Source organism: Dendropsophus ebraccatus, chromosome 9, assembly GCF_027789765.1.
Source record: "Dendropsophus ebraccatus isolate aDenEbr1 chromosome 9, aDenEbr1.pat, whole genome shotgun sequence".
Lineage (NCBI taxonomy): Eukaryota > Metazoa > Chordata > Amphibia > Anura > Hylidae > Dendropsophus > Dendropsophus ebraccatus.
This window is the reverse complement of record NC_091462.1, coordinates 115609297-115635540: the sequence shown is the minus strand read 5'-3', so window position 1 is coordinate 115635540 and position 26244 is coordinate 115609297. Positions and strand designations below refer to the sequence as shown.

The 26244-nt window shown below is 45.4% G+C and overlaps 1 protein-coding gene across 2 annotated transcripts; it reads right to left on the bottom strand.

Annotated features, from left to right (window-relative positions):
• Nucleotides 1-2037: 2037 nt before the first annotated feature.
• On the bottom strand, nt 2038-18039 carry LOC138801623 (up-regulator of cell proliferation-like). 2 transcript variants are annotated; one of them, XM_069984638.1, is made up of 3 exons: nt 17963-18039; nt 11377-11687; nt 2038-8106 (listed from the first exon to the last, which is right to left on the bottom strand). In XM_069984638.1, the coding sequence occupies exons 2-3, from the start codon at nt 11669-11671 to the stop codon at nt 3425-3427; spliced, it is 4977 nt and encodes a 1658-aa protein (XP_069840739.1). In that variant the 5' UTR covers nt 11672-11687; nt 17963-18039; the 3' UTR covers nt 2038-3424. The 2 variants fall into 2 exon arrangements, with proteins under 2 accessions (XP_069840739.1, XP_069840738.1); XM_069984637.1 differs by lacking the exon at nt 17963-18039 and adding an exon at nt 17578-17615.
• Nucleotides 18040-26244: the final 8205 nt, after the last annotated feature.

Genomic DNA, 26244 nt, shown 5'->3' with positions numbered 1-26244 from the left:
GGCAGGAGAGAACGTATAGAAGAAAATCCAACAGCTGAACCATGCAAAAACACTAAGGGGGAAAGTTATTAAAAGGCGCAGATGGGCCCGATCGACAAAGAAATATTCACAAATGGTCTATTTGTGAATATTTTTTTCGCATAGGGCAGATCTGCGCCTCCTGTGCCAGTGGGGTAGAGAGGAGGTGTTACGGGTGGAGAGGAGGCGTTATGGGTGGTGCGGCAGCACGCTGAGGGGGCACAGCCTCTGCGTGCGCCACATTTATCATTTTTCTAAGGGAAGAATGATAGTAAGCTGGCGTAGGTTTAATTTTATTCGCACAGACAGGCTCCATGGGCAGCAGTAAGCATCCCAGAGGGACCATACTTTCTGGAAGCTTTCTACTAGAGCTGAGAGAACCTGGAGCATGCTGGAGTCCTTCCGAACCCGAACTTTCAGCATTTGATTAGCGGTGGCTGCTGAAGTTGGATAAAGCCCTAAGGCTATGAGGAAAACATGGATATAGTCATTGGCTGTATCCATGTTTTCCAGACAACCCTAGAGCTTTATCCAAGTTCAGCAGCCACCGCTAATCAAATGCTGAAAGTTCGGGTTCGGATGGACTAGAACCCGAACCCGGTTTGCTCATCTCTAGTTTCTACACAAAGGTCTGTCTTGTTGAGCGGATAGGTACTCCATCCATTTTCTGGATCAGATTAGTGAGCTCGACAGCTGTCGGAATTGGTGGTCCCCTACAGGTCCTCCTCTTTGTCATTTGGCCTCCACGATGTTTCATTGGCAGATGCAGAATTAAGTTTCTGATGATAAGTTCTTGACTTTTTTATCTTACAATATTATTATATTACACTATAATCTATTTGTTATTTTACCAGTATTTAAATTACAATGCCTGGTAAGTCTTTTTGTGTTTTCATCTTTTATTTTATTGCCCTCCAAGAGCTTTATCTGGGCCTGTTTTTTAAATAGCAGTTTTTCAAAATGGGGATCGGGGCTGTCATTTTTACAGCATTGACAGTGGGGTAAAACCAATATGCTGTCTTTATTATTTGGGTCAGTTTCATTTAAAAACACCCAATTAGTCAGTGAATATAAATTGTGTAAAGCTATGTTCACACTACGTATCTTTCCGGCCGTAGTGCGATCCGCAAATATACGCACGTAGTTTTGAGGTTGATGCGTTTGCTTGGAAGTATACGATATACGGCCGCACAATGCACACTACGTATGAAACGTATGAAAAATGAACACGACCATTGTTTGAGGACGGAAATGTTCGAACTCACGGCCGTGGATTTCCAAGACTTCCAAGTAAATGACCTGCTTCAGATCGCTTCGAAACAAGCTAGGGAAGCATAACCGTAGTTTCAGCCGCACATGTACGGCGGCGTACGAACTAAGGCGAGACTCATACGTAGTGTGAACATAGCCTTAGGTTGTGTTGAAATGATGCAGCAAGGCAATGAATTGCAATGTGTAAGCACAGCCTTATGTTTTAATGCTTATAAAAAGGGCCAAAAGTTTGAAACCTGAGACCTAGAGGTTGTTAGACCAGAGAACAGGTCATAAAGGGAAGACTGGAAATCTGTCAGATAAATCTCTCTGTGTAAAGGCACCCTAAGGGAGAGATTTATCTGGCAGATTTTTGAGGCCAAAGCCAGGAATTAGAAGGTTTTTTTGTACTTAGAAAGCGCTGCCTATATTATATTGTTTGCACAACCCAATATAGATGTTGATTTAGGTTGTTGGAGCTGCGTGTCAGATTACTGTTACCTGTAATCAGTAAATTGGAGATAATCTGTGTGAAAATGTGGCAGATGGCGCTCCTGTGTGAGTGCAGCAACTAGAGGAATAGATCACTCTGCTAGATGGACACCCTGGGGAAGACTTATCAAACATGGTGTAAAGTGAGACTGGCTCAGTCGCCCCTAGCAACCAGTCAGATTCCACCTTTCATTCCTCACAGACTCTTTGGAAAATGAAAGGTGGAATCTGATTGGTTGCCGGGGGCGACTGAGCCAGTCTCACTTTACACCATGTCTGATAAATCTCCCCCTATGTGTCTCTCTGTGTTTGCTAGGCCTCTTCCCATGTTATGTGATGGTATATATGCAAGTGGACTGTCAAGCAGTCCAAAAACGTTCCTCTGCCCTGTTTGTATTCCTCTAGTTGCTGCATTTACACAGGAGCGCGATCAGACACATTTTCACAAAGCCAGGAATGGATTTGAAAAGAGGAGAAATCTCAGTCTTTCCTTAAAGGGAACCTGTCACCCCGGCTGCCGACCCCTTGATGGAGCCCCTCATACTTATCCTCCTCTCAAAGTCCTGGTCCCAGACCCCATCCCGCCACCGAGAAATCCCCGTTGGTAACCATAGCAATAGAGAATGACTGGAGCAGGGTCGGACGGGCTACATAAATAGACAATGTAGGTAATAGTGATCGCCTACTTTGAGCCTCAATAACAATTCTTTAAAACTATAGTTATTTGAGGCCTGTAAATCCTCAATATTTTTTCTTATTTCTCTATTTATATAGTTAAATGAGGGCTTTAAAAAAAAAAAAAAGTTTCATTTTTGGGTACACTAGGTGCAGACTACACAAAGGCGCAACGTATTTTGCTCAGACTACCATTTTGTAGAAAAAGTTAGTATCATTTTGTGTAAACTTCAGTAAGGACGCACGCTAATCAAATGCCGAAAGTTCGGGTTCAGATGGACTCCAGCATGCTCCAGGTTCTCTCATCTCTAGTTATAATGCCACACACAACCTGAGGACAGGGGTGGCACTGAGTCTGAAGGAAAGCAGTTATGTTGTAATCCTAAACTACCCCTTTAAAAAAAATAATTATTTAGTATTTGTGGTTTTTTTAGCGGTCATTGTACTTTATCAAAAGCATGATACATTTATTTCCTATGTTATTATGATTAAAGGGGTAAATGGGATATTCTCATCTTAACTAACATAGCTTGTAAGGGTAAAAAATTTTGCAAATACATTTATTTTGCAAACTTGCCTTCTTCTCCTGATTCACCCGCGCTCCTCCGACCATTGGTGACAGTTTGATGTCTAGGTTACCGACCACCGCTTGTAACCTAGACAATGCGCTGTTAACAATGGGTAATGTGTGGCTGCTGTTTGGAGCCAGGCCTGCACTGTGCCAAAGCCATAATGAGCATATACAACACAGTCAGGGGATACAGGTAATAAAAAACAATTATAAAGGTTTTACATCTCCTGTAGCACGTATACCTCTGGCTAATGAAACATCCCCTATAAATGTAAAATATGATAATAAATGAGCTGCTATCACTTTGTATGTCATACAGATCATAGGATCCAACAATCAACATAATCCTGTAAAATGTCATTAACAATATTACAATGGAAACTATAACTGGTTGCAGAAAGTCATGGGTGTCTCAGGTTAGGTGATATTGAAGGTTTTCTGTAGGCTGAGTAGAGCCTGTTCTTTGGTTATTTCTCTCCAGATAGATGGCAGCTCAGCCGGTTTTGCTTTATACTCATGTGCAAGCTCTTTGTTAAATCGGACAAAAATGTATTTCCAGTAATCTGAGGACTGGATGCTGGGGTCGGGTTGGATGGACCAGTCTGGATAGTAAATGCGATACTCTTTATATGGGTGACGTTTCCAATCTGTGTCTGAATTTCTAAACGCGGCATCAGATACAACAGCACTGCTACATATGTCCAGGACTAGTTTTTTATTATAATGGTTTCTGTATCGTCCAAGCCCTTTTGGTCTATGAACAGATGCAAAGTGCTTCTTGTGATCACCACCTCCGGCCTCACAGGGAACTTTACAGAACGGACACTGATGTCCACATCCAATCACTTTCTTCAGTAACTCGTCCTGAGGCTTCAATGTGACCCTGGAAAGTACAGACTCCAAACTCATAGACCTCAGCTCTGATAAGATTTGCTCATTGGTGTCTGCCAGGAAGGACTGAACATCTGAGGAGAACTGCCCCACGTCTGAGGTGTTACCAAAGACAATGACTTTCAGCTCATTCTGGGGAATCACTAATTCTGCTCGGAGATTACCACAGAGATTGCTGAAGAATTGTGAGATATCTTTGCTCCTTACACAAGTTTCATCCTGAAGAACATTCTGGATTTTCTCACAAATGGAGCTCAGGATGTTTTCATAAAATTCCTTCAAACTTAATGGATTATTATATTTTTTAAGGATGTAATTTATTATCCACTGTTTTGAGAATTTCTTATAAGAGAGAAGATACTGGACATATTTCTGGAAAGACATTTCCTCCAGTAAGTTCTCCAGCATAGTATACTGGAAGAAGGTTCTGGTGCTGAAGATCTTATTGTCAGAGCTGTGTAAGATGTCATCCACTATCCTTTCCCCTAGGTGACTATACACATACTGGGTGATGGCCGGTTGGAGACACTGATCACAGAATTGTTTCGCTCTGCTCTGACCCTGATCTTTTTCTTTGAACATATTGATAAATGTTGAGAAATACTGAGGTTTTAGTTCATCTAGACGAATTCTTGGGTCGTTCTTCTGGACAAACCTATCATGCATCTCCTGAAATACTGGTGCTGCTTTTCCAAAGATGAAGACTTTGATATCGAGCTCAAACTGTGATGAGAAGTGAAGTTTTTTAATATCTTTCTGTCTAAGCTTTCTATTGATCTTCTGTAGAAGTTTCTGGCAGTAAGTGTCATCATAGTCCTCATCACTGTTCTTCCTCTCTATGATATAGTCATTACACATCTCTATCAGTGAGTCGGCAAATTCTTGTAGTGAGACATATGGATCATAATTAAACCATGATTTTACACGGGAGATCCAAGATTGATCAATGTGATTTTTATCCACTTGAAAGGTTCTCTGATCACATGGTAATTGCATTATTTTTACTAACCTTTGGGTTACAGCAGATCCTTTACTGCTCAGATCATTTATCACACGCTGTAACATTGCTTGACCTACATTAAATTGTTTAATTCTTCCAATCTGGACACTTGACATTGTCTCCTCCCACATCTTCTCAAATTCCAGTTCTAATTCCAGAGTAGTCATTTTGTGTTTCTTGTGTCTTCCGACTTCCAGGAGTTCTGTGATTTTTTCTTCTATTAACTGTTGACTCTTATTCTGGATACTCTGAACCTCAGACTTTCCTTTCTGGAGTGAGACCGCTTTCTCGTATTTCCCTATGGCTTTTCTTTCCAGCTCTTTTTTCAGGAATGTTACACTCAGTCTAAAGTCTTCTCGATATCTTTCTACAAGGTGAGCGTTTTCCATCTTATTGTCGAAGTAGTTTTCTAGCTGTTCCAGCATCTTATTTTCCCCCTCAAGAAGAATCTGATGAAGATCATTCATATACTGTTCTTTATCCAAACATTCTGCCATCTGATTTTTTATATTATTTTCTGTGATATTGATCAATTTGTAAACCTTTTTTTGGAATTCCCATTCCCATAGAGAGAACTGCATGGACAGATTTCCGTAAGCTTCAGCCACCAGACTGTTTCTAAAACTAAAGATGAACTTCTCATGTTTTACAGCGCTCCACAAACTTTCCACCCATACAATGAAGTCTGGGATATTACAAGGAGCATTTGGGGTTTTCATGAATGTCAGTAAGTCCTGCTTCAGCTTATAAACATTTTCGCTGTAACCAAAGTTTACTGGAGCCATTGGAGGAACCCCGTGCCATAAGCCGGGAATGTACCAGTTGTGCTTCTCAGGATCATAGTCCATCACATCACTGAAACTTGTAATTCCAATTTTCTTTTCCATTGTTGCTGCAATTTTTGTCATTTCATTTAGCTGTTCTAGAAGTTTCTTCCTGTCTCTCATATTCTTGTCATGGGCGGACAGATCACTCACATTCTGATGGACAAACTGACAGTTGGGTTTCTTCCCAATCTCTTTCATTCTTAGAAAAGCATGGACCACCATCTGTAATATATCTTTCATCTCGGTGGTGTTCTCCATGGCCATATTGACTATTGTGATGTCACTCAACCCAACCACTAATGTGGCCAACTCATTGTCATGTTCATAACTGTTCTCCAGAGAAGCCAATTCAGGAGCTTTTAACCCTTCAGTGTCGATCACAAGAATAAATTCACAGCCAATCTCCTCCTGGAAGTTCTCCTTCACTTTAATAAGAGTCATGAAGGCTCCTCGTGTGCATCGTCCACTGGCCACCGGGAACTGTAGACCAAACATGGTGTTCAGGAGCGTGGACTTTCCCGTACTCTGCACTCCCAGCACAGTTATCACTCTCATCCTACATCGTCCTCCAGTCTTCTTATCCAGCTCAGTCAGGACATCAGTTATCCACTGTAAGGGAATATTGGACGCGTCTCCATCAATCAGCTCCAATGGGAACCCGTCAAGAAGAAGATCAGAGGCAATTTTTGGCAATCCTACAAACTGTATTCTGTGTTCAGGTAGTAATGTTCTTTTTATCATTGAGCATTCAGCCTCATAAAACTGCCCCAACTCACGGAGGAAATGTTCAATTCCCAAAGAACTGTCTGTGATTTTTTGATCTATTAGTTTGAGATCCTCTAAATTATTGGATTTATTGCCACACTTTTCCTTGTATTCAGACTGTAATGCAGACACATTATGTCTAGATATTGCTTCCAGCTCCAGCTTCATCCATTTCAGGAAATATTGTCGCTCGTCCTGAGATAAATGGGTGATGGCATTAATAAACAGCATTATTCCCTCAGATAGATCGTGCTCATTTTGTTCCTTGTGTAGAGAGATGCGCTGCTCTATGAGTTCAGCCTGATATTGTTGTACATCTCTCCCCTTTAGGTTTGTCATCCTGCAAAGTTCTTTTTCTATTTTGGACAATTCCTTCCATAGTTCTTCCTGTAGATTCAGTTCCTTCTTCTTATATTCATCTACCTTACCTATGACTGAGGTGATGTTTAGAGCACACGCTCTCGCTTTTTGACACTCAGACAAGTCTTCATCTACATCAATATGAAGTCCAGATCTTTGTGCTTTTACATTTTCTAGAGATGAATTTTTATGATGTTCCTTTAAGATCTGCTCAATGCTGTTCTGGATATTTCTGACATATTCTGCATCATTGGCTTTGCTTTTCTTTACAATAAATTGCTTTTTGCAAATATTTAAATTGACCATTAGATTTTTTAAATGTTTCTGTGTCTCTGAGTCGACATCTTTTCCAGGACCTGGAGTGACCAGGAAATAAAACTTGGTGTCATTGGGATTGCAGGATGATAGTAATCGGAGTTGTCTCTCACATATACTCTCAATAAATATAAAGATGGCCGATGAGATGCGAGTGAGAAATGTGAATTGTTCCCAGTTGGTCTCCAGGTCTCCTCGTAGATTGGCCACAGCAATGGGCTCTGAGAAGACATCAGATTTCCCACAAGGAAAGTACCAGGACATTTCCACCAGCCCATCAGATATCTTCCTCTCTATGTTCCCTCCCTCCATGTTGTCATGTATGAAGAAGTCATGATGTTGTTGAGCTGGGTTAAGGACCTGGTTTAGTACTTTAGATTTAGATAATTTATTTGTCCCCATCCTGACGAAAGAGAAGATCGGCATCTCAATATTCACCACATTGTCTTCTCTGAACCCCTTACTGTCTGCTAGAGACTCAGGTCTCCATTTCTTCACAATGTCTCTCATTGCCCAAAGCATGAAGGTGAAATCAGGACCATCACCGGGAGGAAGCAGCAGGGGAACAGCAAACTGGCACATGGACATTTTAGTTATAATTTCTTGCTGTAAAAATGGGTTTGAACAATGAAGTAGAACACAGAGAATATCTAGTGGATGGATGGAACATGAAGGATCTTCTAGAACATTCACAGACAAAAACATTTCACCATCATCATCTGATTCTTCTTTAGATGACTGGAGCTGAATATTTCTTGCCGTTCTGTTCAGCCCTATAATTTTTATCAGGAAGTGCCAGGGGATGTCTTGAATATTCTGAGGTTGACCAATAAGAAGATTATCTCTTCCTATGCTAAGAACATCTCCCAATGTCAACTTTGACCGCAGGTGTTGTTCCATGTTCAGTCTTTCTACTAGTTCGTGAAAATTCTTAGACCGGTCTGTAAAAAGAGGAAAAAACAGTAACATGTCTTCAATATTATTTTATATATCAACTAATGATAGGTCTGGTAGAGTATTGCACTAAGAATTTGAAGGGAGGAAAAAGCAGAAAATCAAGTATATAAGTGGGTAGACAGAATAGAGAGGTGGGAGGAGAAGCGACCTGTGCAGGGCTCCAGACTAAAAAATTTACCTAGGAGCCATTGGCTCCTAACCTGAAAAATTTAGGCGCCAAATAGAATATTTGGTCGCCAACATTTTAAAACATGTAAAATTAATGTTATGTTAAATGGGACTTACTGTGTGCAGAGGCCACGGCAGCAGCCTCCTCCTTTAGATTCTTTCCTTTCTTAGTTTGAAAACGTTCAACATAGAAACTTGCAACTTGACAACCATATACAGTCTGACTCAGTACTTCAGCTTCACTTGGCTAGCCTTTTAATGAGGCTTACTCTTCTGAACTTGAACGTAAAAGCTTGCAACAGTCTATACATACTGAGCTAGACTTATGACTGCAGCCATAGTGACCCCCCACAAGATGTGTATATAGATAGATATATCTCTCACCATTTGCAATATGTCAGTCGCATTGGCGACCATTTTGGTCGCCATCTGGAGCCCTGCTGTGAGAGAATATTAAGAGCAATGGCGTAACAGGCAGTGGCGTAACTACCAGGGTCGCAGCGGTCACCGCTGTGACCTGGCCCGCCACAACGGGGGGCCTGCGAGCCCCCCCCCCATCAGTCACTCTTATGACCGCAAGCCATTGTTTTGCTTGTGGTCCCATGAGTCCGGATCCGTCTGGCCCCAGCTGATGTGCATCTGCCGGGGGTGTCCCGTCCTCCTTTCCCCGGCAGCGCGCACATCAGAGAGCTCCCTGTGTGCCTGGGGCCCTGACTTCTGGCACAGCGAGCGCTTGTTAGAGACGCTCTCCCAGCCCCGGCACACAGGGAGCTCTCTGCCGAGGATAGGAGGACGGGACACCCATTGCAGCAGCACATCAACCGGGGCAAGATGGATGCTGCAGGAGAAGAGAGGATCGACGGGGGAGGAGCGCGTTGTGAGGTGAGTTGTGTGTGTGTGTTTTTTTTTTTATCTGCCTGCACGGGGGGAGAAGGGGCCATCTCCAAGGAGGGGGGGGAGGGGGCTATCTATAAGGAGGGAGGAGGGAGAAAGGGGGCCATTTATAAGGAGTGGGGGGAGAGGGAGCCATCTATAAGGAGGGGGAGAGAGGGGGCCATCTATGAGGAGCGGGGGAGAGAGGGGGCCATCTACAAGGGGGAGGAGAGAGGAGGCCATCTACAAGGGGGGGAGAGAGGGGCCATCTATGAGGAGGGAGGAAGAGGGGCCCATCTATGAGGAGGGAGGGAGGGATGAAGAGGGGGCCATCTATGAGGAGGGGGGAGAGAGGGGGCATCTACAAGGGGGAGGAGAGAGGGGGCCATCTACAAGAGGGAGAGGGGGCCATCTATAAGGAGGGGATTGAGGGGGGCATCTATAAGGGGGGAGAGGGGGCCATCTATGAGGAGGGGGGAGAGAGGGGGCATCTACAAGGGGTAGGAGAGAGGGGGCCATCTACAAGGGGGAGGAGAGAGGGGGCCATCTACAAGGGGGGAGAGGGGGCCATCTATAAGGAGGGGATTGAGGGGGGCATCTATAAGGGGGAGAGGGGGCCATCTATGAGGGGGTCCATCTATAAGGGGGAGAGATAGGGGGGCATCTATAAGGAGGGGCAACATAGGGGGAGAGGGGGCCATCTATAAGGCGGAAAAAACACAGGGGGCCATCTTAAAGGAGGCTACATAGATAGAGGCGGTGGCATATATTATTAGGGGGTCACAAAGTCAGCCTACCCACTAAATGAGGGTGTACAGGGGCCAATATAGATGTGCAGTGTGTAGAGAGATGAGGATGGTGCCAGAGTGTGAAGCCTTATATGTTTCTCTGGCAGATTCTGTGGATTTGTGGCTCGGAGAAGTTCTTATAATGGCCCAGGACAGACTAAGAAGATTAAAAGGGAAGAACTCCGATCAGAGAAGATGTCCCTTGTGAGTCACTTGATATAACTGCACTGTAATGTATATGGGGTATAGAACATGTGTACAGCTGGGTCAGCCTCTATATGACTCTATGAGCTGATCTGTGTATAGTGGATCCTAGTCAGTAGCAGTGGTGGGGTTAGTATGTGGTGATATTATTCAGTAGCAGCAGTGGTGTTAGTCAGTATGTGGTGTGTTAGTCTGTATGTGGTGGTATTAGTCAGTATGTGGTGTGTTAGTCAGTATGTGGTATGTTAGTATGCGATGGTGTTAGTATGCGGTGGTATTTAGTCAGTATGTGGTGGTGTTAGTCAGTATGTGGTGGAATTCTTACTTTTTTCTGGTACTGTGTTTTATTGGTCTTAGTATACTGGATTTGGTCAGTAACAATATGGTGGAGATGGTAGTGGTTGTGGTGTGGCGGTAATATTTCCTTCCTATATACTGGTATTATTGGTAATATTGGTCTCAGTATACAGGATTTGGTCAGTAACAGTATGGTGGTAATATGTACAGTGATAATATTTTCTCCTCCTATATGCTGGTGTATATATATATATATATATATATATATATATATATTACCAATAGCATCACTTGGTTGTGAAAGGAGGGGGGGCGCCCAAGTTGACCTCTCGCACCAGGGCCCAGGAGACATTAGCTACGCCCCTGGTTACAGGCGGAGACAATTAGCAAGACAGAGAAGGGGAAGCTGTACAAGGACTCTCCTGCTACACTTTACTTTTTGTGGGATTACAGCTAGAGTAAGTGCAGCGTGCCCTTCATGGCTCAAAGTTTTTACTGCTGTGTGCCCTATACATATTTAACCAGGAGTAAACTGCACTGACGATTACCAAATATGTGGTCGAGTCTGTTTGGATTGTGTATAAGTCTCTGCTAACAGTACAACTACTCCTAGCAACACTTAAGTGCTAAAAAGTTTATTCAAAGACTTTTTTTTTTCAATAAAAATTCTTAAAAAGAAACTGCTAAAGGGAACTGTGACTAAATTCCTATAATTATTGCCTGGATTTCTCCAGAGACTGTAATGTTCCCTTCTCCAGCTACATATCTGATGTCTGGAAAACCAGGAGGTCCCCATAGCAATTAGGTAGTTGGCCAATCCCATGAAAACCAACATGTTCTGCCGACCTTTCTGTAATGTGTCCGGCCAGCTTAGGCCACATACAGCCACGTGTATAACATTAATGCTACACTAAAACCACTCACCTTCAGTAAATGACTGTGACAAACCAGACAATGCAGGAAACCTCAAAATCAGGTTCTCAAGGTGGTTGAGGAATTTCTCACATGCGGCTTCTCCATTCTGAAGTACGAGGTCCATCAACCCAATGACTTTCTCTGCTTCAGAATCTTTCAAACAAATATCAAAGTATTTTTCCAGAGATATAATGTGCAGGGAGTCCAATTCATCCAATAGATCCTGAACATTTTCCTCAAATATTTCTACTAGTTTCCACTTCAGATGTTTGACAATCCATGAAGCTTCTCTGGTCCCATTCATGGTGTTCACGGGCCTCCTGCAATAACATCATAACATTTCAATCATTTTTTCATTGTCACCTTCCAAGAAGATGAGGTCCCGACTCCCAGGGCAAGAGCCTACAGGACGCACTGGTGCTGGCCTGAATCCGCTTCACAGCTTCCACTAGGATTGTGTACTGTAGTACAGAATCCAAGCTCTGACAAAGTGGGATAATTGATATTTATTTAGTGACTCATGTCCAGGGCCGCCATCAGGGCAGTGTTGCCGGGAGTGCTGTAAGGGGCCCGGGCTCTCTGACTCACAGAGGGGGGCCCGGCAGCTGCCAGGACACTGCAATGCTGCTTAGTGAGAAGAACGGACCTTTACAGACCTGACTAAGCTGCAGTCTGGGGGTCCTGCTCCCTCCCCTGTGCTGTGTGGAGATGTTACCGGGCGGTGTGTGTGTGTGTGTGTATGTGTGAGAGTGAATGTATGAGTATGTATGTGTGAGTGTATGTATGTATGTGTGAGTGTATGTATGTATGTGTGAGTGAATGTGTATGTATGTATGTATGTGTGTATGTATATGTGTGAGAGTGAGTGTGTGTATGTGAAAAGTCTGCTCTGACCTGCAGAGGGAGCTGTAGCACTCTGGGCAAGCTTCTCTTCCTGCAGGTCAGGGCACCCACTGCTGGGCCGTTCGCCTGCCCGCCTCCAGGAGACCAGAACCGCTGCGCGCCCCCATCACCTCATCCCGCGGAGCAATTCATGGAAAGGCTCCTCAGTGTCATGTGATGAAGAGTTCATGACAGGACGCTTGTTTGCTGACAGGGACACTGCAGCTGATTTGTAGTGTTGTCACAGGCTGTCAGTACATGCTGGGATTTGTAGTGTTGTCACAGGCTGTCAGTACATGCTGGGATTTGTAGAGTTGTCATAGGCTGTCAGTGCATGCTGGGAGTTGTAGAGTTGTCATAGGCTGTCAATGCATGCTGGGAGTTGTAGTGTTGTCATAGGCTGTCAGTGCATGCTGGGAGTTGTAGTGCTGTCGCATGTTAGCTGTCAGCCTGTGACAACACTAAAACTCCCAGCATGTACTGACAGCTAACCTGCGACTACACTACAACTCCCAGCATGTACTGACTACCTGTTCTACTACACGCTGCAATACTGATAACTGTTACTATGACATATCAGAGATTGCAGAAAAGGTACCGTACATTATATTTTGGCTTGTAATTCAACAAATATTTTGGACTGTAAAAAAACTATAATATGTCCCCCATTTTGGTAGGGGGGCCCAGACATTTTGGCTGTATGGGGCCCAAAAATTCCTGATGGCGGCCCTGTTCATGTCATCAACAGCAAACAAGGGTGCAGTAAAATTGTTGAAGGCCACTTGGCCAAAATCCTTGTTTGTTGTTGATGACTGAATAAATAGCAATTATCCCACTTGGTCACTGCACCCCCAACAGCGGAGAGCCGTCTCTCTACTATGCTATGTTTCACTGGGATTACACATGCCTCCAGGGACAATCCACCAGGCCCAGAGATGTGGGTGACCTCAGAGGGAGACCCAAAAGCCATGAAAATTGCATGCTTACTAGAGGTGAGCGAACCTGGAGCATGCTCGAGTCGATCTGAACCCGAACGTTCGGCATGTGATTAGCGGCGGCTGCTGAAGTTGGATAAAGCCCTAAGGCTATGTGGAAATCCTGGATATAGTCATTGGCTGTATCCATGTTTTCCAGACAACCTTAGAGCTTTATCCAAGTTCAGAAGCCCCAGCTAATCAAATGCTGATCGTTCAAGGTTCGGATCAACTCGAACCAGAATCCGGTTCGCTCATCTCTAATGCTTACCCCTCCCTAGGTCCCAACTACTGGAGTGACTTCAGGTGATGAGAAAACCCCTTTCATTTTAATTCACCTTTTTTTTTTGGGGGGGGGGGATAAATCCAATCCTTTTTCATATTATATTTACACTATTCAGGGTGCGGTAAAAATAACATAAGAATTAAATTCTCTGGGTCACTAGGATTACAGCGATACCAAATCTGTATCACTTGGTTTGCGTTTTACTACTTTTGCCCTCTCGACAGAGCTGAGTGCGGGACAGTTTTTCATGGGAACATGTATAGTTTTTGTTATAATTTTTCATTAAATGACTTTTTGATCACTTATTGTGTATTTATTTTTGCAAGCGGAAAAACAATACTGCAATTCTTTCACAATTTTTTTTACAGCTTTTACTGTGCTTTATAAATAATGTTATAGTTATTTAGTATTGGTCATTGTGGGTCTCCAACATGACTTTATAGAGGCAAATACATGGCAGGCCTGGGGGTCTGCAGAAGGCAATTGTGTTGCTGGACTGCCGATGGGGGTGAGTGACACCAACTGATCCATTACAAATCTGTCAAATCATGATTGGTTAAACCACCCAGACTGGAGGTTTCTCGGCTCCATGTACCTATACCACCTTGTTCCAACCTTGCCGTAAAAAAGGTGTATGGGATGGAATAAGGTCCGTTAGTGACAACCACTGCAAAAAGGGTTAAGGAGCACTCTGTATTTCAAATTTTTTTATTGTTTTATTCATTATGTTGCTAATCCTCCAGTATATGTTCAGCTAGTAGTAATTCCTTTAGGTTTTTTTTTTACCTTCAGGTAGGTCATGTGATCTCTCTGTAACCGCCAGCAAATGACATGTGTTTCTGTGCTCATAAAGGTGTCACCAGAACTTCCTATATGGTACTGTTCCACACAAGCTCTGAACTGGATCCAGGGGGACAGAAACTACCCCCTACTACCAGACTTAGGGCCCTATTCCACAGTAACGATAATCGGCCGGATCGGCCCCATTTGGCCCGATTCGGCCGATTATCGTGCGGTGAAATAGAGAGAACGATCAGCCGATGATCGTGTCATCGACTGATCGTTCATTTAGGGCCAGACCTAAAATCATTGTTCCCCCACCGCGCATCGCTATGGTTGAATAGCGGTGCGCGGCGGGCGATCGACGATTTGAGAAAAAGAAGAAGCAGCAGCATCATACATTACCTGGCTGCAGGTCTTCTTCTACGCGCTGTCTTCATCCCCGGGTCCCGCACGCTCTATCTTCTGAATGGCCGGTCAGCTGACGGAGCGCTCAGCCAATCACAGGCCAGGACCGCCGCGGCCTATGATTGGCTGAGTGTGGCATGTCAGCTGACCGGCCATTCAGAAGATGGAGATAGAGCGCGGAGGACCCGGGGAGGAGACGGGCGGAGGAGAAGACCTGCAGCCAGGTAATGTACTGCTGCAAGGGCTGCAAGGACATCGGTAACTATGTCCTTGCAGCCCTCGCTCAACGATCATCGGGCCGTGGAATAGGCCCAGTAAACGAGCGGCGATCTAGCAGATCTTACATCGTTGAACGGGCCCTCCTCGGCCCGTGGAATAGGACCCTTAGTGCTGATGATTATCCCCTTTATGTCAGCAATATTTGTATGTGTTGCAAGTGCCGATGCCCTTACAGTTCTAATGTCTAAACACTTTCCTGTTGTGGAGGGGCTTTAATGTGTGCAGGGCTGTTTTAATGTTAGCAGCTGTCTGACAATAACCCCCAAAAATGCTGTGATCTATTTTGATTGCAGCATTTAAAGGTGACAGTGACAGGATCGGCACCTGTCACTGACTGATTTGAACCCCAGCAGCATGACTGTGGGCATCCTGATTAGTTTCCCAGATGGAAAAAAATCTAGAAGCCAATGAATAAGGAAGAAGCGAGGCCACCACCATACATTGCATATTAGAGAGGAATAGACTACAATCTGACTTTGATCTTCCTTTGTGTAAGCCCAATGAGAGGGAGCCTATCTGCTAGAGATGGGTGGTCTCCAAAGTGATGAAGACCTCAGAGCGCATACACAGTGGAACATATTGTTAGACTTAAGGCATATAGGTTACCTGCTTTTTAAAATGGTTACAAAGGGGGGACTGTTAAGGATGTGATGATTATATTTAGTGGAGCCATTACAATACGGTGCTGACCTTCTAAACATGCAGAGATGCTACATTCCTTAAGGTTACAAACACACTTGGCGGGTCTGCAGCGAGTCTCCATGCTGCGTTTTTGCAGCGAGACTCGCTGCAGATCCCGGCCCTATACTTTTAATGGCAGACAAACACGCAGCAGGGATGTACATCCCTGCTGCGAGTTTGTCTGCAGCCCACCCCATTAACCCCCGGGCCGCGGGAGCTGATACTTCACCTGATCCCGGCTCTGGCGGTTCCCGATGTCTTCAGCAAGCCGGAGTGGGGACCAGGTGAAGTATATGCTCCAGCCAGCCGCCCGCAGCCCCGGCCGCCCGATCGCCCCCCCCCCCCCCCCCGCAGCACCGATCGCACGCCCCACCGCAGCAACGATCGCACGCCCCCTGCAGCCCCGGCCGCTCGATCGGGGGGCGTGCGATCGGTGCTGCAGGGGGGGGGGGGCGTGCGATCGGTGCTGCGGGGGGGGGGGGGCGTGCGATCGGTGCTGCGGGGGGAGCGATCGGGCGGCCGGGGCTGCGGGGGGGGCGATCGGGCGGCCGGGGCTGCGGGGGGCTGGCTGGAGCATATACTTCACCTGGATCAGGTGAAGTATCAGCTCCTGCGGCCGGGGGGTTAATGGGGTGGGCTGCAAACAAACTCGCAGCAGGGATGTACATCCCTGCTGCGTGTTTGTCTGCCATTAAAAGTATAGGGCCGGGATCTGCAGCGAGTCTCGCTGCAAAAATGCAGCATGGAGACTCGCTGCAGACCCGCCAAGTGTGTTTGTAACCTAAAGCTGATGTAAGTAACAGTAGTACTAGGCAAGTAACTCTTTTCATACCTCAGGAGAAGACCACCCGCCCCCAGGGTATATATACTGGCTGCCATCTCTGAATAAACAAGATCTATTTTAGTCAAACTGTGTAAGAGTATTTGAGCCTATTGTGCATGAGATAATACTTTTAACTCTTAATTTGGAACAAACAGTCAATATGACAGCACCCTTGCATCCATTTCAGTTGTTTACTATACAGAAGAAGGGACTCCTGTCAAAATGACAGGTGTCCCATATACCCCATCTCTCTGTGGCCAGAACATCATGGAAACAATGTACTGAGTGCCTAGCCCAGTGAGTATTAGAAGTATCTACAGTAAGTGTAAGAACAGTAAGCAGAGATGTATAACTCATGGCTGTTTCCTATGAAGGAGCAGGGACACCTGCCAATGTGAAATAAATAATAGTAAAAATACTCACCTGCTTCCTGCTCCTGTCTGTCAACAGACCCACATGGGTATCTTTTTCTTTCGGCCTCTAGTGACCATTTTGTAGTTACAAAATACCAAAGAGGAAGGTGCTGTAGCAGTCTAGTGATATATGATAACAGAAAGGCCAAAGAGAAAGATGTCCGTGTGAGTGCGGCCACGGACAGGAGTGGGGAACAGGTGAGTGTTTGTTTTTCCATACAATTCCAAAAGAAACCAATTAGTTCTGTATAAATTAGCTCATTACTATCATCCCTCACTGACGGAGGAGTGCCACCATCCAGGAGCCTCCTGTCTTTCAATTAAAGGTTCAGCATCACTAGCACAGCTCTGCTGCTACTCCATAGAGGACAGGGACACTCCCAGCCATTCACTCTGGAAGAAACTGCAGCACGGACCTAATGTAGCATCCCACGTATAGGTGTAGCCTATAACAACAATGCATAAGAAAGGAGTAGCTGTGTGCAATGTTACTGCATACACAGGTGTTTGCTGTAGGAGAGTGGTGACCAGTACAAGAGGCAGCAGCATATCTCAACTTATACTCAGGGACCTGCTGTAGGAGAGTGGTGACCAGTACAGGAGGCAGCAGCATATCTCAACTTATACTCAGGGACCTGCTGTAGGAGAGTGGTGACCAGTACAGGAGGCAGCAGCATATCTCACCTTATACTCAGGGACCTGCTGTAGGAGAGTGGTGACCAGTACAGGACACAGCAGCATATCTCACCTTATACTCAGGGACCTGCTGTAGGAGAGTGGTGACCAGTACAAGAGGCAGCAGCATATCTCAACTTATACTCAGGGACCTGCTGTAGGAGAGTGGTGACCAGTACAGGAGGCAGTGAAAGCTGTCACTCACCTTATACTCAGGGACCTGCTGTAGGAGAGTGGTGACCAGTACAAGAGGCAGCAGCATATCTCACCTTATACTCAGGGACCTGCTGTAGGAGAGTGGTGACCAGTACAAGAGGCAGCAGCATATCTCACCTTATACTCAGGAACCTGCTGTAGGAGAGTGGTGACCAGTACAGGAGGCAGCATATCTCACCTTATACTCAGGGACCTGCTGTAGGAGAGTGGTGACCAGTACAGGAGGCAGCAGATCTCACTCACGTTATACTCAGGGACCTGCTGTAGGAGAGAGATGACCAGTACAGGAGGCAGCAGCATATCTCACCTTATACTCAGGGACCTGCTGTAGGAGAGTGGTGACCAGTACAAGAGGCAGCAGCATATCTCACCTTATACTCAGGAACCTGCTGTAGGAGAGTGGTGACCAGTACAGGAGGCAGCATATCTCACCTTATACTCAGGGACCTGCTGTAGGAGAGTGGTGACCAGTACAGGAGGCAGCAGCATATCTCACCTTATACTCAGGGACCTGCTGTAGGAGAGTGGTGACCAGTACAAGAGGCAGCAGCATATCTCACCTTATACTCAGGGACCTGCTGTAGGAGAGTGGTGACCAGTACAGGAGGCAGCAGATCTCACTCATATTATACTCAGGGACCTGTGTGAGCAGATTCTGCAGCAAATAGTTATACAAATAAGGGGAGGAGACTTGATGGCAACAAGGAGAAACGAAACCTAAAACAATTCCACATAGTTTCACATTCATTTCTCCAGACTCAGAGCATGCAGTGCAAGTGATGGGGTTTCTGTTCACTGCGCACAACTCACACAGGGAGAGCACATTTTATACAGCTACTTTGGGTTTCTGACATGTCTGAAGATAAAAATTTCAGTACACACTATTTCTTCAAGACAACATGGATATAAGACAATTTTTTTCTATATGATATATATTACCTCTAGATAATAGTCATAGTTATAGTGCTCAAAAAATCCCTATATTGTAATCCGTATACTTCTTCTTCCGTTTCTTGGCCATTCTTCTGCGAACAATACAGCCCGAGCCGCTTTGCACACACACTCCATTCAAACTGCGTTTCGAAGCCCTCAGCGGTGTGTGGTGTGCTATCTTTTTTCCATGTTGATTGGATTTGTCATTTTTAAGAAATTTACGTTTAAAGACCCCTAATTTCCCATAGAAAATAATGGCCCATTGGAAATAATGGCCACACTGTAAATGCTGACAGCCAATCACAGCACATATGCAAATAGCTGAAATATAGCAGCCAATAGGAACTCTAAGGTCTTGCCAGGCAATGTTTCACAACATCCACAGTCACATGTCCACTATTGGCCAATAGAAGATGTAATATATGGAAGGTCCTTAACCATTTTGTCTCCCTGACATATGTAAGATTGTCATGGTAACCGAGCAATGATCTTTACCATTATAAGTAGCAGAGTTCAGTCAGTAAAGTAGCAGAGCTGAGGGGACGGTACCAAAGCCGGTCTTACAGGGACGGTACCCAAGTTGCTCTTAGAGGGACGGTACCCAAGTTGTTCTTAGAGGGACGGTACCCAATTCGCTCTTAAAGGGGCATTACATAAGTCGCTCTTAAAGGGACGGTACTCAAGCTGCTCTTAAAGGGGCGGTACCCAAATCGCTCTTAATGGGTAAGTACATAAGCTGGTCTTCAAAGGATGGTACCTAAGTCTCTTTTAAAGGGACAGTACTTAAGCTGGTCTTAAAGGGACAGTATATAGGTCACTCAAAGCGTTGTCACCAAAGTCGCTCCTTAAAGGACTGTTCCAAAGTTGCTCTTAAAGGGACTGTACCAAAGTCGCTCTTAAAGGAAGGGTTAAAGGGAAAGTGACTGGTAAAGTGGCGCTCTTCTCAAGCACTATGTATTTCCCTGGAAATGCAAATCTAGTTTGCAAGTATTATTCAGACATATAACCATCATACTGCTACTGAATAAATCCCAGTATACCTAGACCAATATAATACCAGTGATTGGATAATACTATTCTACCATTACAAAAGAACATGCTATACAAATAACAATATTTCCCATCCAGTGACGTCTCGTCTGTGTCATTTACTTTTCTTCTCCATTCATTTCAGACCATCATGACGATTTCCATCAAACATGACTTCTCTCTCCAGAATCTGCTTAACCAGCATCCATTCCAAAATGGTAATCTCTTTTGGTAGGTCAGTTCCCTCAGTAGGTAGACAGGTCCACTAAGTAGGTAGACAGAATCCCACAGTAGATAGATAGTTTCCCCCAGTTTGTAGATGGTTTCTCCCAGTAACTAGCTAAATCCCCCTAGTAAGTGGCCAGGTGCCTCCTAGTAGGTAGATATGCCATGGCCCGGAGTGCTGAGGATGGTATACAGTAGGTGGGCTCTGGTGTTTCTACTGGGACACTTGTCACAGTGGCAAGGAGTGGTATTACCCACCCCCAGACACTGGTACTTGAAGGGTTAGCACAAGGTGTGGGTGTAGGTGCAGCGAGAAAAGATCAGCACAGAGTCCAATACTTAAATAAGGAACACTTGTACATGAGAAGTTCAGTGCAATACCATAAAGACAATGTACAACTGGTGCAGCTACCAGTGATAGTAATGCTTGAGGAAGTGACTTGAGGTGACTGTGAGCAAACGAATATAGCTTGACTTGAGTAAGAAGTATAGGGACCGTCCTGGGGGCCTTGTCTAAGGTAGAGTTGTGCTGGGATTGTGTTGAAAGAAATACTTGGTGTATAGAAGAGAATACTCGTAGTCACGGTTAGTAGTAACAATTAAGACCACCTGATGCCCCTCCAGCCAGTGTCAGGTTGGGTAGTAGGAGCCCCAGGCCCATACAACTGGGAGTAGCAGACTCCTCAAGGTTTCCCAAGGCTTCCCAAGGCAGCCATGAATGGTCCGTAAGATACTTCAGCTTAGGCTGTTTGTCTTAATGCGGATCAGTCTCTGTCTCCAGAAGATTGTCTTGAAAATCCTGGAGAGGGATCCCTGGCGTAGACAAGTTTTTCCCTAGAGGACAGACAAAAAACAGAAGGTGCAACAGCAACTGACAGGTGCAAGGGCTTACCGTATATACTCCTCCCAGTGTACACACGGCAAACACCTGCTCTGTAGATATTAACCCCTTAACGACATCGGGCGTAAACTTACACCCTCGCGCCCTGGTACTTGGCGCATCAGGGCGTAAATTTACGCCCGATGTTTCCCCGATCGCTGCGTGTTCGCACACAGCGATCGGGGAAGATGGCCTGCTATAAATCATAGCAGGCCATCTTAGCTTCACGGCACGGGGGGTGGTTAACACCCCCCGTGCTTACGATTGCCGCTATAGGCTGATCAATTCAGATCAGCCAATAGCGGCGATCGGAACCTTTCCGGGTCATCGGTGACCCGATGACCCGGAAAAAAATGGCGGTCGGTGCTGTCCGAGGACGGCACCGACCGCCATTACTGTAAAAAGTAATGGTGGTCACCGTGCCACCGGCCCGATCGCCGTGAACGGCCGGCCGGCCGTTCACGGCGATCGGGCCGGTGGCACGGCGATCAGAGTCCCACAAAATAGTAAATACCTGCCCTGGACCCCTCAGCTAGGTAGCCGAGGGGTCCAGAGCAGGTATTTGTACATTACTCACCTGTCCCGGGCTCCTGATCGGCGTCTTCCGGGTTCGCGGCGTCCTCGTGTTCGTTCGGGTCTTCGGCTTCCACCATGACGTCACGTTCGGCTTCTCTCGGCTATTTTCGGCTCCAGCGTCGGCTTTTTCCGTATTTTGCGCTCTGCTGCCCTCTAGCGGCTGATATGTGTAATACACTTATCAGCAGCTACAGGGATGTTCAGAATGTAGAAAAAGTTTTTTGTTTTTTTTTTTCAAATTTTTTTTTTTCTATTTTCCGCACCCTATCGCCGCTGAGTGTTGATCAGCATCGCACGAAAGTGCGCTGCTAATCAGCAACTCCTCCTTTTTGGCGTAGGGTGTTTTTTTTCTATATTCTACTGCCATGGTCTGCTTATAAGTGCCGCACATAAGTGCGCCATTTATCAGCAACTCCTTTGTTGGCGTAGGTTTTTTTTTTATACTTACTGTAAAAAAACACGTAAAAAACACTACATTACACCACACTACATTGAATAAAGTTTGACACTACACCACTACATACCCCATATACCAATCCCCGTATAAAGATGGCCCCCAGGGTGTTTTCGGCGTCAGAGGGATACGTTATTATTGCCCCCGACCCCGAAACAGCCAGTGAGGATGAATGGGGGGATCCTTCTTTCCTCCATTCATCCTCATCATCCTGTGACGTGTCTCGGGGTAGCGTAGCGTACGCTGCCCCCCAGACACGTCTTTTCCGCCAGTACCGTCCCAATAAGAGATGACGGTATGGTGTGAAATTCTGCAAACTGTGTGAGCGTACCTCTGGGTACACTTACAGATCCAGGGTACGTGCACACTGCGGAATGGCAAAGGATAACTCTTCGTGCATTCCGCAGCTGGCACCCGCCGGCGGACTGATGCGGGCGCATGTCTCTACCCGTGTCATAGACTCCATTCTATGCACGGGCGGAATCCGTCGTCCATCCAAAGAATGAACACGTTGGACGGAGAGCGGAAACCGCCCGTGCATAGAATGGAGTCTATGACACGTGTGGAGACGTGCGCCTGCATCACTCCGCCGGTGGGTGCCAGCTGCGGAATGCACGAAGGGTTATCTGTCGCGATTCCGCAGTGTGCACGTACCCTTAGAGTGTATGTAGGAAGGGACACCCGAATGCAGCCCCCAGATGCCCCCTCCCCCCCCATCCTCGTAACAAGTGGGAAGATCGTCCGGGAACTGATCTTCCCACTGCTGGATAAAGGTCACCACCTGTACGGGGATAACTTTTATACCAGCACCCCCTCTTCCGGTCCCTCGCTGCCCGAGCTACTGTACCTTGCGGCACGATCCGAACATATCAGAAGCAGTAATAAAGCCCTAATAATTAGTAGCCATGGAGCGGACCCAGCGCTTCTGGATATGAAGGACCCCGGATCGCACCAGGACAACATTTTTCAGGTGACGTCCCGCACACAGGAGAACGGGAGACCCCAGAAGAAGTGTAGAGTGTGGGGTAACACAGTGTGCCGCCTGTCCTGATCACCCCGGCCTCTGCATATTGGATCGCTCCAAGGCGCACCACACGTCACTGGGGTTCTACATTATCTAAATTCTGTCCCTTATTCCTATTTCAGGGGTCACATTGATCCAGGGATTATTCTGATTGCCATTATGGAGTCGGGAAGGAATTTTTCCCCTGTGATGAGGCTACTGTCGTCTGCCTCACGAGGGGTTTTTGCCTTCCTCTAAATCAACACAGGTTGAGTTTGATGGACACCTGTCATTTTCAACCTTATAAACTAATAATTGGCCTAATACCCCCAAATAAATTAGAATTGTCCCTTTTCCCCAGCTAAGTAGGTATGGCCGCCATTCCCATTAGAGGATGCCATGATGCAATTACAAAGCCTCTGTGCTGCCAGGACAGTAGAAACCCCCCACAAGTGACCCCATTCTGGAAACTACACCCGATAAGGAATCTAACAAGGGGGGCAGCGGGGATATGGCCCCCTGGTGACGGCCACATTTGGGACGTGAAAATGAAAAAAATTGTATTTTTTATTTTCTCGGCACATGTTCTATGTAAGTGCCCGTCACCAGTGGGGTCCATATGCTCACTGCACCCCTTGTTAGATTCCTTATGGGGTGTAGTTTCCAGAATGGGGTCACTTGTTGGGGGTTTCTACTGTCCTGGCAGCACAGGAGCTTTGTAATTGCGACATGGCCTCCATCCTCCATTCCAGCCTCTAAATGGCGCTCTGTCCCTTTGGTGACTTGCCCTGTGCCCATATGGCACATTATGCCCACATGTGGGGTATTTTCGTACTCAGGGGAAACTACCCTACACGTTTTGTGTTCATTTTCTTTTTTAACCCCTTGTGGAAATGGAAAAAAATCAAGGCTAGACCAACATTTAGTGTAATTTTTGTAAAATTTTTACTCTCAATCATTAATCTTGTCATGATTTTTTCATTTTCACAAGGGGTTAAAAGATAAAAAAAACACTAAATGTGTAGCGCAATTTCCCCTGAGTACGGAAATACCCCACATGTGTACATAAAGCGCCATGCGGGTGCAGAGTAAGCCTCCGAAGGGACAGAGCGCCATTTGGTTTTTGAAGGCTGGATTTGGATGGAATGGATTTAGAGGGGCCATGTTGCATTCAAAAGGCTCCTGTGTTGCCAAGACAGTTGAAACCCCCCACAAGTGACCCCCATTATGGAAACTGCACCCCTCAAGGAATGTAACAAGGGGTGTAGTGAGCATATGGACCCCACTGGTGACGGGCACAAATGTGGAACAATGTGGCGTGAAAATGAAATATTACATTTTTTACACTATAATGTTGGTTTAGCCTTGAATTTATCATTTTCACAAGGGGTTAAAAGAGGAAACAAAAACAAAATGTGTAGAGCAATTTCCCCCGAGTCCGTAAATACCCCACATGTGGACAAAAAGCGCCATGTGGGTGCAGGGCAAGCCTCCGAAGGGAAGGAGCGCCATTTGGATTTTGGAGGTTGGATTTGGCTAGAATGGATGATAAACGCCATGTCGCATTTACAGAGCCCTCGTGCTGCCAAAACACTGGAAACCCCCCACAAGTGACCCCATTCTGGAAACTGCACCCCTCAGGGAATCTAACAAGGGGTGCAGTGAGGATATGGACCCCTTGATGACGGGCACATTTGTGCCATGAAAGTGAAAAAATGAAATTTTTCCCTTTCACGTCACATTGTTCCACATTTGTGCCCGTCACCAGTGGGGTCCATATGCTCACTGCCCCCCTTGTTAGATTCCTTGAGGGGTGTAGTTTCCAGAATGGGGTCACTTGTGGGGGGTTTCCAGTGTCTTGGCAGCACGAGGGCTCTGTAAATGCGACATGGCCCTTGAAATCCTTTTCAGTGAAATTCAGCTTCCAAAAGCCAATTGGCGCTCCTTCCCTTTGGAGGCTCGTCCTGCGCCCCCTTGGCACTTTATGTCCACATGTGGGGTATTTGCGTACTCGGGAGAAACTGCGCTACACATTTTTTGTCTTTTTTTGCCTCTTATCCCTTTAAGAAAATGAAAAATTGAAGGCTAGAACAACGTTTTAGTGTAAAAAAAATTTTTTTCTTTTTTCACGCCATATTGTTCGGAAAATCTGTGAAGCACCTGTGGGGTCCAGATGCTCACCGCACCCCTTGTTACATTCCTTGAGGGGTGTAGTTTTCTAAATGGTGTCCCTTTAGGGGTGTTTTTTAGGTTTTGGCACCCCAGAGCCTCTGCCAACCTGAAGTGGTACAGTCAAAAATGACCAAATAAAAAGGAGGCGTTGAAATTCACTAGGCGCTCCCTTATATCTGAGGCTTGTGGTTGCGTCAAATAGCGCAATAGGGTCACATATGGGGTATTTCTATAAACTGCAGAAACGGGACAATAATTATTGGGGTGCATTTCTCTGGTAATAGGTTTATAATTATGAAAAATATTGGATTACAATAAAATCTCTGCACAGAAAATTTAAATTTTCAAATTCCTTACACACTTAGGGGGAGATTTATCAAAGGGTGTAAAATTTAGACTGGTGCAAACTACCCACAACAACCAATCACAGCTCAGCTTTAGGCAGTGCTGAAAGGAAAGAGGAACTGTGATTGGTTGCTTTGGGCAGTTTGAACCAGTCTAAATTTTACACCCTTTGATAAATCTCCCTCTTAGCTTTTATTTCTGTGACTCCCCTAAAGGGTTAAAACACTTTCTGGATATGCTTTTGAAGAATATGGGGGGTGCAGTTTCTGAAATGGGGTGCTTTGTGGGGCTTTCTAACATACAGGCCCCTCAAATACACTTTTAGAACCTGAACAGGTCCCTAAAAATATCTGATTTTGAAATTTTACTGAAAATTTGGAAATTTGCTGCTAATGTTTTAAGCTCCCTATTGTCTAAAAAAAATGAAAGATAGTTTAATAAATGCCGCCAACATAAAGTAGACATGTTGCTAATGCTATTTAATATATAATTTATGTGGTATATCCACTTTCTGTATACGCAAAAAAGTTTCAAAGTTGGAAAAATGCATTTTTTCAAATTTTTTCACATTATTTGGGTTTTTTTCATAAAGATTTGTTATGAGTATCGACTCCAATTTACCAGAAATGTAAAGTACAATATGTCACGAGAAAACAATCTCAGAATCAGCCGGATAGGTAAAAGCATCCCGAAGTTATTAATGACTAAAGTGACACAGGTCATATTCATAAAATTTGTCTCTGTCATTAAGGCCATTTCAGGCTCTGTCCTTAAGGGGTTAATAATGTGGGGTTTAAGGATGAGCGAATTTACAGTAATAACGAAGCAAAGAGCTTTTTTAGC